We start from the raw sequence: 14,165 nt of genomic DNA on the forward strand, positions 1-14,165 counted from the left end.
TGCATTCACAATTTTTGTTCAATTGTAGCTTTTTTTTCTTCTGGGTATATTTAAATAATCTTAAGGAAAATGAAATAATCACTTTTTGGTAATAACCTATTACCATGGACTTTGAGGTTGGTTTTAAATAAAGATTTAAATTTGATATTTAAATCTCTTAAGTTCTTCAATGCAGTTGTGGCTCAGGCTTCTTGTTTCCTGCATCTTTAAGATCAAATTACTTATGGCTGAGATACAGTAACATCAGTAAACAAAAATCATGGGGTTATGCACTGGTCAACACAGACTTTTGGTGACGTTCCAGTTATTGATTCTTACTAACACAGAGTTCCAATATATGCTCTTTAAAGATGGGGCATCAGGGTGGGAGGAAGTCTAGGAATAAAAAGGGAGATGATTTTAGGGGTGCAAAGATTTTTCTCATTGGGGATGTTTTTGAAAGGCAAATATTTGTGGTTCTGCGTGAGGTCTCAATTTCTGTACAGTTTAAAAGATGTTGGATTGTTTAGCCATGACAATGTTTGTTGGGACTATATAGTTGGGTGAAACAATGATCTCTTCTTTACAGCATTCTAAACAAAAATTGTAATCCTTAATTGGCATTTACATGACCTTTAAGGTTGCCACAGTACAGGGGAAAAGATGATTATAGGGATGAAGCTGCTCTTTCAAAACCGTTAGTATAATTTTTAGTAGCTTATTTATGTGCATTTTAAGATCTGGGGCGAAATTCTGGCTTTCTGGCCTCACTGCCATCAAGGACTTTTACCCCTGGTTCCTTTTTCTCTTTTCTATACACATGACTTTTAACTTTTCTTGCCTAGCAGCTAATCCTTGGGGGTTTTTTTTGGGCTACTATCTGAAATAAGTTATAGTATGGCATAAGTATGCCAGTGACTTTTGTGATGCAGACCTAAATGGATAATCCAGTATTTTGAGCTTAAAATGTTGGCTCTGAATATGTAATGATACTGTTGTATATACATTATATGACAGTAAGAAGGTTAACAACTTTCATGGCTGTAAATTGAGAAGCCAGAACTGATGCAAAGATTCAGTAGGTGTGACAACAAGAGGTCTCAGGTGGCCAGTTCTGTTGATATTGGTATAAAATTTTAGGAGAAACTCAGCTAACCCAATTGCTATATTATTAAATAAATGTTTTTCAAGATGTTCATAGACAATAATATGAAATAATGAGAATACATACATAGCCTGGCATCAAGTAAATCCATCCATATCATCTGTTTAGTTAACTTTTCTTTAAAAACATATAAATATTTATATTTCACACACATACAAATGTTAGGATCAAAACCTTTACTGAGTAGTGTTGAAGTACAGTTTATCAAAGGCAACCCAATATTAATTCAACTTTGAGCTCCTAAGTGAGAAAAAACAGATTTCATGCAACTGTGCTGTATGATTTCATATAAGCTGACATTTAGCGTTGACAGAAGTTAGCACCCTTTAAACTAATCTGATTATGGTCTCTGATAGAATAAACAATATCTGGACTATGATGAATACTGAACCACATCAAATTGACTTTTCCATCTTAACAATCTTTCCATTTAATAGTGTCTTTAACTCCTCTCTATGAAAATCCATTTACCTTTAATTGTTACTTTGTTTTATTCATCCGTGTTCTCAATATAAAGGACTTACTTTAAAACATTTTTTTCTCTGTTACAGATTTACTGGGAAAATAATGAAATAAAATATGGAGTTTTCTATACTGGAATATATTTTATGGACCATGGGGGAGAGAGCCTATGCTGTTAAAAGGAAAAGGAAGACTCCAGGAAATGAGAGAACAGCAATATAATACCAGACAAGAATTTTCTATTTTTGTAATATATTAAGGCCGTAGTGTTTAAGAATTCTTTTCCAGCTCATGTTTTGCAGTAATACTTTGTTTCAAAGACATCACTAGAAGGAAAAGTCAGATACTGGGTGACATGCTCAGCAAGAACTTTTATTCTAACAAAGGTGGACCTTCAGAATATTTTTATTTTAACATCATCACTTTTATGGGGTTTTCATTCTTTTTTTTAGTCTCCAAAGTTACAAAACTTTTTGTGGGGTTACAAATTTAGTTGACAGACGGTTCCTGATAAATAGCCAACAGCTGCAGAAGACGAATTCTTTAAGTGGATGCCATTGTACTATCTGAACAGAATGCCATGACTTTAAGGCACTTCTCATAAGTCCTTCTTTGCCTTGTACTTGTCATATCCTTAAAAATATTGAAAGTGCAAATAGCTTGATTTTTATATACATTTTATAAAAAATAATGGCGTGGGCAAAGTTCTTGCGGAAACCTGCAGGTAACCTTGGAAAAGTATATCAGCCTGGAAGTATGTTGTCCTTGGCCCCTACCAAAGGCTTGTTAAATGAGCCAGGACAAAACAGTTGCTTTCTAAATAGTGCTGTACAGGTAAGAAAAGATTGTCACCACTTTTACACTTTATTTTTTTGGTAAACAAGTTGATGTTTAAAGCAGTTTATTTGTATTATGAACATATATCTGTTCTTTTTGAAAGGCTATTAAAGCTTTTGTGTAATGTATGTTTCTTGCACTGTAGAAGTACAGTAAGTTTTTCATTTAATGGTTTTGACTGCGGTCATACTTTTCTTAATCTGTGTTGATAACGATGCCAGGTGCACTCCTACTAAAACCACAGTAGTGCTTTCTCATTTGTAAGAACGCACTAATTTCCTGAACAAATGATGCATATTTTACAATTAGCAAATTTTTGAAAATCTGCTTAATTGGCATCTGTCCTTGAAGAATGGATTAGGACTGTTACAAATCCTTTTGCTTTGCTAACAAAATAGATTGTGGAAGATTGAGCAAATGAAAGAAACGGGAAGCTATGGTACTGGTGTTTTATGGATTTCTCTTAATTGGGCTAGATTTGTCCGAGGGAGTTAGCATATACTTTTCAAATTATAATGAACAGTGACACTTAAATATCTGGTCTACCATTTTATTTGCAAGTTTCAGGAACAGACACTTGTCTTTCCCTTCAAATCTGGTAGCAAGCCACTTGTAATGTCCATATTGAATTTATAAAACTTTCATATATGTTGGGCAGGAAATGTTTGTAGTCATATTAATTCACAAAGTGTACCAGACAGTTTTCTTAATTGGACCGGGAGTTTTCTTTTTTACCTAAACTATCACTTGAGAATTTAGTATATAAATCTATAGTGCTTAATCCAAATTGTTTTTGTTAGTATCTTGGACTGAATTCTATTTTATTATGAATTTTTTGATCAAAGACCTGATTCTAATCTCAGGCATGTGTATATAACAAATCTATATAGTATCTATGATCAGAAACTTATTCCATGTTCTCTTCTTATCAAGGAAATAAAACATAGGTTTGCTTTTACTGTATAAAAGCATATATTTTAAAAAGCTAATTCTTACATGTGTATGTGTTGCTACATACTGCCATGTTTATAGATGAATTATAGTTCTAAAAAATATATTCTAAATACCATCATCGGTCTCAAAATCCACCATAAATTAAGCTTAAAGGCATTCTCCTGTGATGCTGTATAGCGATAAACTTCCTTTCAGAGGGCAGCTATTTGTTCCTAAATATAGGGTTATTTTTTATGTTCTGTAGGTTAGTACCACAAGTGCATATTATTCTTCTAACTGTGATGCCAGCCCAATAAAAAGCCCTTGTTAGCGTGGGAGAAAACCTAGTTCCATAGTAGACGATAACCTTTCCCATGTTGCCAGTGGGCAGAACACCAACAAAAATCAGTCTCAGAATAGTGTTGGATCTCAAAAGGTTTTGAAGTCAAACAAAATTTTTAGTGAAATTCAATTTTTAAATTGCATATTGCTGTGTTTTCTGTTTATTCTTCATTATCCTGCTGTAGGGCATCTTTCCTATTCTTAGTATTTACATTAGCTTTAAAAAGGATGAAGGGTAACATCTGTCTCTTGTTGTACTACATTATAGTGAGATCTGTTGTAGGACAGTTTCATGTAAAAAGCTAAAACACACAAACAATGTGTAGCCTTTTACATCATACCAGCATAACAACATTGCAGTACTCGTTAGATTATGGTGCTAATTATGTCCTTTGACAAAGAGTTTGCAGCCTCAATGGATCTATGCCAGCTGTCAAAATGTTACAACCAGACAATTTAAAAATAGTATTTGTATTTAAAACAATATGGAATAATATGGATACAGCAGAATGAATATGCTGCTTTACTTTCATTTTAACGGGAACAACCTGACCTATATTCAGTTTAGTTTTGTTTTTCCCTTAGGGTGCCCTAAAATTAAACCCAAAGTCCATTTTTTAGTTACTGTTTTAGACAGTCCTACCACCCACCAATCCACAGATGTTAAAAGATGATTTGGAAAAGAGAATTGGCAACAATGTCCTTTTATGAGGAGTGGGAGGTTTTTGGTTTTTTTCCTTCCCCTTCCTCCCACCTTTAAAAGTACTTTGTACTCTGACTTTGTTTTCAAATGTACTTTATTCATTTTTGCATCTATATTTATAGACCGCATTTTTATTGTTCCTTTTTATTATTGCTGGGTTAGGTTTCAGCCTGAAAACTGCTTGCCACTTCCACTCCTCTTACAGAAACTGTGTGTGAACTCTGATCTATTGCACAAGCACTGAAACTTAATTTTCATAACATAAAAGGTAGATAGCCTCAGAACTTTAAAAGTTTCAGTGAATTGTTTTTATTATAACCTGTTAAGACAAATATTTTTCAACAGCCATTGTAATAAGATACATAGTACAGTATGGGCTGCGAGTATATGAAAATTGTAGCTAACAATTGTTTTATTGTCTTCACTTAGTTCTCCATTTGAAAGTACATTGGGAGGGTGGAGTAAAGTAAAAAGTCAGAGGAAGACTTCTACTTCTTCGTGCATTTTCCCTGATAAGATTCATCTACATTTTGCCATGTATATTTACCATAATTCCTGTAACCCCATCTGTGTTGCCACTCACTTTATAACTGTATGTTCTCACTTGTTCAGCAAATTATAAATATTTCTTACACCCTTCTTCATCTTTGCAATACGAGGGACCATTATTCTTAAAATTAAAAATTCTGCACATGCAAATACATGTGTGAGAGGCATAAATGCTGGTCTTAATGGGGAAAAAACTGCAATTCTTGTAGTAATTATCATGCTAACATTGTACATGCCACATAAAGTTAAAAAATAGTCTAATGCATGTGGTTAAATGAATCTTCTATTTTTAGGTAAGAAATCCTTAGACTGGAATCCTTATTTTCTATTCCACTTTATTTTTCTTGTAGGTTTTATGGCAGCTTGACATATTCCGACGGAGCTTAAGAGGTCTAACTGGACATATCTGTCAGGGAGATGCCTGCATATTTTGTGCTTTAAAGGTAAATATTGAATATTTCAAATGGAAGTTAAATCAATTTGTACTTCCAGTTTTTCTATCCATTTAATGAAATGAGGAGACTAATTTTCATCAGAATAAAGTAGTACTTTTCAGACACTAATCATTGGTACACATGTTCAGTCTGCAGTGGAGAGAGACCGTACTAATGAGGAGTTGATCTTTAGGTGTATGGAAATTGCAACCAATGTTTCAAAATCTTGTTCACATCTATGTAGCAGAGACACATACACTTATGTTTAAACAAAATGTGAATTCCAACTTTTGTCCCTTATATAGATGACTTAAACAGTTTGTGTTATGCTAATTATTAACTTTCAGTTTGCAGTTTGGGAATTTTATGTTTTAAGTGTGTTGACCATATCTTATCAAACGGTAATTCTGTTTTATAAGTTCTTTGGGTGTAAGTACAACCCTGCTTTTTGGGAGAGACCTATTGTTGTACTGGCTGAATTTGTGGTCCGAGGTGCGTGTACAGGACACGGATAAGGAGCAGAACAGCTTGGTTGTCAGCTGCATTTCCTTTGGGCTGTATGTGTTTCAAAGTGACTTATAACGAGTAGTACTATATACTATGCAGCACAGCTGGACTATAATGGTGCAAGTGAAGACTGAATGAAAGGGAGTTCAGTCAACAGATTTGGGTTTAGAGGTATGGAGGGTGATTTTAAAATAAAACAAAATGGGAGGGGTAAAAATAAGGGACTAGGAAGAACACACTTTGTCCTATGTGTGGGGGTTTTGGGAGAAATTCGCAAAGTTTTTCTGTATTCTGTTCAGAATTTTTTCCACTCAGAATTTATACAACTGTTCTTCTGTAAAGGCTTGTAGGTTTGAAAGTAGACCTAAAAATCTTTGTTTTGGTTCATGATTGTGAATATCTATACAATCCTGCCTACTGCTTGTGTTTCTTGAGGTGGCAAGGCATTTAAATGATTAAAAATCCTGTTCTCATACAGGGCCTCAAGATTCTTACGTGTAATACTCTGATGGATACCAAAAACTGAACCAGCAGGCAGAGCAGAGAGGTGGCACATGATAAATATTTATAAGTCAAAGTGAACTGAATGTTGTTAGATTTTATAAATTTTAACCTCCATTTTTGGAGGCCTTGCTTGTAATTTTTATTAAACTAATAACATAGTAATTGGTGTTTTGGGGGCAAGAGAGAAGTTGGATATTGTATTGCCATTTTGATATTAACTGGAATACAGTATGTAGCATCATTTTTCATGAACATCTGAGACTAGCTTAACTGCTGTATCTGAAGATCTGTTGGACAGAGCACTCATTGTCACTGTGGACTCCAAAGAAGTGGAGAATATCACTATTTAGACTTGATGTGGCTTTCTTATAAGACTAAAACTAATTCTTGGGAATGGACTTCACCTACTTCCTTAGTTTTTGCCTCTTATTTAATGTCCCAAAAATTATATCAACTGCTTAACTTCATGTCCCCTCAATTGACTTTTTTAGCTTTGAATAACTAGACCAGTGAATACAAATATCTCTGCTGGGCTAAAGTTATTTAGTCTTTACGTAACCTTCAATAAGTCTGTCCCATAGTTATTTCAAGAACACACACAGTATACTTAACTCTAGTGTCAACTGACCCAGCTTCTTATAACTTTCACTGGTTCTGCAGTTAACTGACTTAATTATAGTATTTTTCAGTTTCCCTATACAAACTTCTATTTAAAAAACAAAACGAATTGGGTGCTGATCATAACCATCTTTAACGGGGGAAGTGTGTAATTTCCAAACAAGTGTTTTGCGTATTTATCTTTACCATTTTAGAGAGAGGTGTAAATCTACCTTTTTACATTATTTTTACAAAATCAGTCATTCATTAAATAATGCTCAAGTTACTCTAACATTTCATCCATGTGGAATGCACACCAGCTGTAAAGTTAAACTGATAGATTGTGCATGGCTTGGTAACTATTTTAGTGACCAAGATATAAAGTAAACTTACTAATTATGAACAGTGTAAAAGCCGTGAATAAGTATTAATCATAGTTCTATACATTTTCATGATTTTTATAGGCCAAGCGTAAAATCTGCTTGCCTGCTCCGTAATGATATGGCTCAGCTCGGTCAGAGTAAACTGTGTAATAGATCACGTCTCAGCAAGAAAACAGAAATGGGATAGATCGTTTCCTTCAAATCAATCAATTTCAAAATGTACAGTTACCCCATAATATGTTTTTATATCCATTTAATATTGGAAAGGTTTAAAAAAAAAACTGAGATTTTTTTTTTACTTGCCCCAGGTAAATAGATAAACAGAATTTTGTATTAAGTGCAGTGGCATAATTTCCTTTCAGCAGTAACATCTATTTATGAATTGTTGGCCTGTTCTGATATTATATGAAAAAGAAATGTCAGTGAAGTTATCAATCATTTCACTTCTAGACAATATTTGCACAGTTTCAACACAGTCGAGAAAAGGCACTCCCATCAGATAATATGAGGCATGCCTTGGCTGAAAGCTTTAAAGATGAACATCGTTTTCAGCTTGGCTTAATGGATGATGCAGCAGAATGCTTTGTGAGTATTTACAGTGGTGTTAATTTGTTTCTTAAGAGTTTTTCTTGTTTGTTTATTTTTGGTACGTTGCCAAATTGGCTCCTTGCATTAAACTCTGACAGCTTACTCTTGCAGAATGGTGGAATAGGTCCTGAAGGATTTATTGTACAAGGGCCTTAATAAATAAATACAGCACAGTGTTTGATTATTTTTTTACCAGGTGGATATTATGCTTTCACTAGTGATTTTTCTCTGCTCCAGTTGAAAGTACCATCTTATACAAAAATTTCCAAAGTAACCTGCTCAATACAGAGAGAGCATTGAACCCAGTCAGCAGTTGAGACTAGAACTGTGCTCTTCAGATTATCCAACTGAGTTGCCATTTTAATGTAATAAAATAAAGTATCCTCTTGATCAATGAGATGTGGTTAACACAGTGAAAGAAACTAACATTTTCATCACATTTACTAAATGTGAGGTAGCCATTTCTGTTTGTATTTCATGTAGTAAAACATAGTTCACACATCTAAGAAATATTTCACTGGCCATGTAAACTACTCAATTGCCTGGTGTTTGGCTCATTTAATATGTGAGGGTTGTCCACAAAAGGTAATTACTTAAAATATTACATAACATGAAAATGGTGCCTGCTGATCATAGATTTAAAGTATGACAGTATATATCTGTCTTAAGATTGGCCTACATGAGCATTTATCTGAAATCCTCCTATTGTTTGTTTAGCACCAGAGCGGTACTAAGACCAGTGGTGGGAATGCTAATATAGACAAAGAGAGACTTTTTTACCATGGTGTCATCTAAGGCTCCTCATTGTGTTGGTGAGAGATCCCTGAAAATGTTTAATGTAGAGAGAGTCTTAAGTTTTCATACAGCTCCTGTCATCCCTGATGGGCACACTGTTGTACCAATAGCTTCAAATTGTTTCTAATGGCTTGTGACTCAGTGAATGATTTGTATCTTCATTGTATGTCAACTCATGTTTTCCCCACACAAATTTGGGAATGGCTGACACTTTCTCTCCTTTTTGTTTTTTGTAAATTGATCTAGATTGTAAGCTCCTTAGTGAAAATGAATCACCTTGTGTCCATGTAGCACTACATGACTGTTAAGTAAACATACTATCTGTCCCAATATGGTTAAGATTTTCAGAGAGGCTTTATAATAAATTACTGATTACTTCATTTAAGTTATTACTACTCTCCTTCATATTTCATAATGAAACTACTGATACAAGACATTTTGAAATACGAGGCAAGTTCTTTACTGGTGTAAATTGGCACATCTCCATTGAATTCTGAGGATTTGGCCCTGTTTCTCATGCTCTGAAAAGCAAAGATTACATACAAGAAAGCTTTTCTAAGCAATGCGCTGATTTGATACCTGATTGCATTAAAGTGATCTAGTAACTAATTACAGTAATTGGTTGCTGAGATGCTGTTTGTATTGATTAACAAGATTGGTATCGAGCTTAATAGTATTTCATTTTGATTCATGGGATTAATTTTCTGCAAGGAACATTCCGTCTGCAACTAGGCCACTGTTCCTCTTGGTTCTAGCTTGATTAGCTCCACCCCCTAGCTGTTAGACAACTTGTGCCTACATAGCACTGACCGTTCTTGCTGCAGTTTGTGGTGTATCCTCAGTTTCAAGATACTTTGCAGCTGATTAGTGAGCTCCTTACTGGAAGAGAGCATCACTATGAAGCAACAACACTTTTCAGTGTTTATTACCTGCTGTGTGGGACCTTCATCCTGCCATGAGAAGCCAGGGAAACCCCAAGAAACATAACTCTGTTCCCCCAAATGCATGGCCTCGTCCAGCATGGGAGGTGCTAGGACTGAGGCAGAGACCTGGAGAAGTATGTAGTGGGGCCAGAGTGGCCTCACATCATATTTTGCCCCTCTTTACTCTGTTTACAGGATGGACGGGAGAGCTCTGTATTTTCCTCTGCTTGAAGTGTCTGGGTATCACAGGGTATCATTTAAATAGATTAGACCCTAAACCTCCTTCCTCTTTCCTCCTCACCCCACCTTATTCCCCAAGCACTGTTTGGAGTGGTCATTATCCTGAAGGAAGGGCTACCAACGGGCTTTGTACTGGGTCTGCCTGCCAGATATTCTCATCTTTACTCTGATGGAAGGCAGCTCATTCAAGGATTCTGAGACAGTGGATGGAAAACGGTGAATGTTTTCTTGAAGAGAAGTCCCTTCCCTGATCCAAGAGCAAAGAAAGGGGTTGAGGTTGAAGACCTGGAAACTCAGTGGAAGAGTTGGAAAGTCTAGTGCTCTGGCTTCCTCCTTGCTCAAAGTAATATTGCTGGCAGAAGAACTCTGGTTCTGAAGACAGAAAGGCGCTCTGTGGCACGTTCATACTGAGAACTGGCTTGCCAGAACTGAAGAAATCTGCTTCTTTCTCCCTCCCTTAACAGGATCTTGCTGATCCCTGTTGACTTCCCAAGAGATCCTTTTATAAGTTTCTCTTCCAAAGATCCAAACAAAGGCTCCCAGAAACAAAAGTAAGCCAGTAGAGTGTGCCAAGCTAGATAAGTGTTAAATCCCCCCTTTCCTATCTTGGGTGGCAGGCGTGGATTCTTCCAGTAGCACTGGTGCACATCCAAGAGACAATGGTTTAAAGGCAGACTCACCAAACTGATGAACTACACTAGTGGGGGAAGGGAAGGGTTGCTTTCATTTCCCTGGAGTCAGCTGGAGATTCTTGGGATAGAGAAGACAAAGGCAGTTGGCCCAAGGGATTATAAAGAGGATGATGATCAGTTGTTCTCCATGTCCACTGAAGGTAGGACAAGAAGTCATGGGCTTAATCTGCAGCAAGGGAGATTTAGATTAGCTATTAGGAAAAGATTTTTCTAACTATAAGGGTAGTTAAGCTCTGGAATAGGCTTCCAAGGATGGACATTAAGTCCCCATTGTTCAAAGCTTTTAAAAACAAGTTGGACAAACACCAATCAAGCTGGTCTAGGTTTATTTGGGCCTTGTCACAGCTGACTTGATGATTTCTCAAGGTCCCTTCCAGCCCTACGTTTCTATGATTGTGGGATACTTTTGGTGGACTTCTGGGACCCAAGTCAAGGGGGCTTCATCTATGCTGCAGAGCAATAGAGCTTGGATCCTGGCTTGACTCGGCTCAGACCCACCACCCGTGCAGGGCCCTAGGACTCTTGATCTGAATCGGAGCAATTTGGAGGTTTGGACTCAAGCCTGAGTCTGAGCCCGGGCTTATGTTGCAGTGTAGGCATACCCTTAAAGTACTTCTTGCAGAAAGAACTTTGGTCCCAGCCTAGAAATTGTCTTTCTACAAAGGAGACCACATGTCTGTAAGGCCACTCAGGTAACGTTCATTCTATTTTGAAGTTCTGTATTCTTAATGCTAGAAACTTTGACTGGGTATAGACTGTCATGAACCAGGATAGTGATCAATGCAAATTGCCTGCCAACAGTTAGGAGGTAAATTTGCTGGAGCTAACAGGAGCAGTGGTCAGAATAACACTACTAGTAATATTCAAAATCCATCTATTTACGATGTTGTCATTTCCTTTAGGAAAATATACTTGAGAGAATTCATTTCCACATTGTGCCAAGCTGTGAAACAGACATGTGCACTTCTAAATCCTGCATCACTCATCAGAAGTTTGCTATGACACTATATGAACAGGTAAGATCTTTGTGTTACAACTTTATCTGTTCTATTTCCAAATTTATAAATTTGTAAAAATGAAAACATCTGGTTTACTTGCAGTGTGTATGCCGTAGTTGTGGGGCGTCATCCGATCCCTTGCCTTTTACAGAATTTGTGCGCTACATTTCTACAACAGCCCTGTGGTAAGTTCCTTTTCTCCTCATTCCCCTGTCCAATTCCTTCTTCCCCCCCAAAATGCAAAGTCCCATGCATATTAGTCCTATAAATGTTCATATTTTGTACATTTTTTTCTTTGCTAAAATTGATATATGATAAATGATCCAAAAAATAAAATTTAGATAGTAAAGAAGAGGGTGGAGAGGACTTGATTGAGGTATTCAAAATCAAAGGTATGGTGCAAAACTGACCTTTCCTTTTGTTTAACCTGTCGCTGAACAAGGAAGTGCTCTAAATTGACTGCTTTTTAATTTGACGTATTAAAAAAATACTTCATGCAGTGCTTATTTCACCTGTCATTGATGACTGCAGGAGGATCAAACACCTACTGGAGCTAGCCTTCTGAGAAGGATTGAAAATTATGGTCACTAAAATAAAAGTAGTAATGCAAATAATTCCTCTCCTCTACTGCTAACCACTGTATCTTTACAAATATAAATAAGGAATTTGAAATAAACACTTCTGTATATTTCTTGGAACAGCATACCAGCTGGTCTACTACTGGCAATAATTTGGATGTACTCTGGGGTAAAGGCAGGAAGGTGGCATGAGAGAAGTATGTTTCAGTAGTTGAAGAGTGAGAGGAGCAGTGACCAGACAAGGTTTTAGTCGTGATAACAGAGAGGAAATGATGGATTTTTGAGAAGTTATAGATGGGAAAAGTAATAGGATTTAGTGGTGTGAACAAAAACAGAGAAAAATAGCAAGGTTATGAGCCCAGGTGACAAAAGATGGTGGAATCTTTTGAAGTTATGATTTTTATGGTCTCCATGCCAATTCAAATGCTTGTCTTAAGTTTTCTCTTATTAGAAAAACTCTTGAATGTTCCTAAGATAGTTAAAGGTGGCATGCAAAGGATTCTTGATTTTTGTTGTTGTTGTTGCTTTTCCTTGAGGTATGAGAGGTTTTTTTTGTATTTACCTTTAGAAATAGCAACAAGTTGTCATCTCTGGTCTCCTTTCATTTTCCAGGAGTATCTCCATCATGTCTGTTTTTTGTGAACTTTGTGTGTTACTTGAAAGTGGAGCTGTTTGATTTTTAAGTAGAGGGCCTTCTTGAGGTTTTTATAATATAAGAAATCCCTCCACAAACACTGAAAATAAACTCTTCAGGTCTTCTTTATATCCATAAAACATCATAGAGAAGGGCACAAAATAATTTTTTTAAATGTTCTCTTGGTGTATTGGGAACTCTTGTATGGAAGTGAGATGAAAACTGATGGGCAAACTCCCTGACTGATGGGCACTATTTTCCTTTCATGGTTTTTGAAGTCATCCTTCAAAAAGTGGAAGTTAAATCCTATTGAGGAAAATAGAAAGGAACATAAACTCTGGCAAATGAAGAGTAAAAATATAACTAGGAAGGCCAAAAAAGAATTTGAAGAACAGGTAGCCAAAGACTCCAAATAATAGTAAAAAAAAAAAAAGAAAAAAAGTTTAAGTACATCAGAAGCAGGAAGCCTGCTAACTAACCAGTGGGGCCAATGGATGATCAAGATGTTAAAAGAACACTCACCGACCATAAGGGCATTACAGAGAAACTAAATGAGTTCTTTGCATCGGTCTTCACGGTTGAGGATGTGAGGGAGATTCCTAAACCTGAGCCATTCTTTTTAGGTCACACATCTAAGGAACTGTCCCAGATGAGGTGTCATTAGACAAGGTTTTGGAACAAATAGATAAAATTAAACAGTAATAAGTCACAAGGACCAGATGGTATTCACTCAAGAGATATGAAGGAACTCAGATGTGAAATTGCAGGACTACTAACTGTAGTTTGTAACCTATCATTTAAATCAGCTTCTGTACCAAATGACTGGAGAATACCTAATGTGACACCAATTTTTATAAAGAGCTCCAGAGGTGACCCCGGCAATTACAGGCCAGTATGCCTGACTTCAGTACCAGGCAAACTGGTTGAAACTATAGTAAAGAACAAAGTTGTCAGACACATAGATGAACGTAATTTGTTGGGAAAGTGTCAACATGGTTTTTGTAAAGGGAAATCATGCCTCACCAATCTACTAGAATTGTTTGAGGGGGTCAACAAGCATGTGGACAAGGGGGATCCAGTGGATAAAGTGTATTTAGATTTTCAGAAAGCCTTTAACAAGGTCCCTCACCAAAGGCTCTTAAACAAAGTAAGCTGTCATGGGATAAGAGGGAAGGTCCTCTCATGGATTGGTAACCAGTTAAAAGATAGGAAACAAACAGGCAGGAATAAATGGTCAGTTCTCAGAATGGAGAGAGGTAAATAGTGCTGTCCCCCAGGGGTCTCTATTGGACCCGGTCCTATTCAACACATTCATAAATGAT

General features: G+C 36.4%; 1 protein-coding gene across 2 annotated transcripts in view; it reads left to right on the plus strand.

Annotated features, from left to right (window-relative positions):
• The window catches only part of USP53 (ubiquitin specific peptidase 53), a 52,953-nt gene that overhangs the window by 6,386 nt on the left and 32,402 nt on the right, over window positions 1–14,165 (plus strand). The window contains exons 1-6 of one of the 2 annotated variants that reach the window (XM_039540004.1): window positions 2,314–2,440; window positions 4,584–4,689; window positions 5,321–5,413; window positions 7,846–7,980; window positions 11,536–11,649; window positions 11,734–11,816. In XM_039540004.1, the coding sequence (XP_039395938.1) occupies window positions 7,900–7,980; window positions 11,536–11,649; window positions 11,734–11,816 (278 nt within the window). In that variant the 5' untranslated portion in view covers window positions 2,314–2,440; window positions 4,584–4,689; window positions 5,321–5,413; window positions 7,846–7,899. Of the gene's footprint in view, window positions 1–1,695; window positions 2,441–4,583; window positions 4,690–5,320; window positions 5,414–7,845; window positions 7,981–11,535; window positions 11,650–11,733; window positions 11,817–14,165 lie in introns of those variants that run through there. The other variant, XM_039540003.1, reaches the window with a different exon arrangement.

The sequence above is a fragment of the Mauremys reevesii genome, linkage group 5 (genome assembly GCF_016161935.1).
Source record: "Mauremys reevesii isolate NIE-2019 linkage group 5, ASM1616193v1, whole genome shotgun sequence".
Classification (NCBI taxonomy): domain Eukaryota; kingdom Metazoa; phylum Chordata; order Testudines; family Geoemydidae; genus Mauremys; species Mauremys reevesii.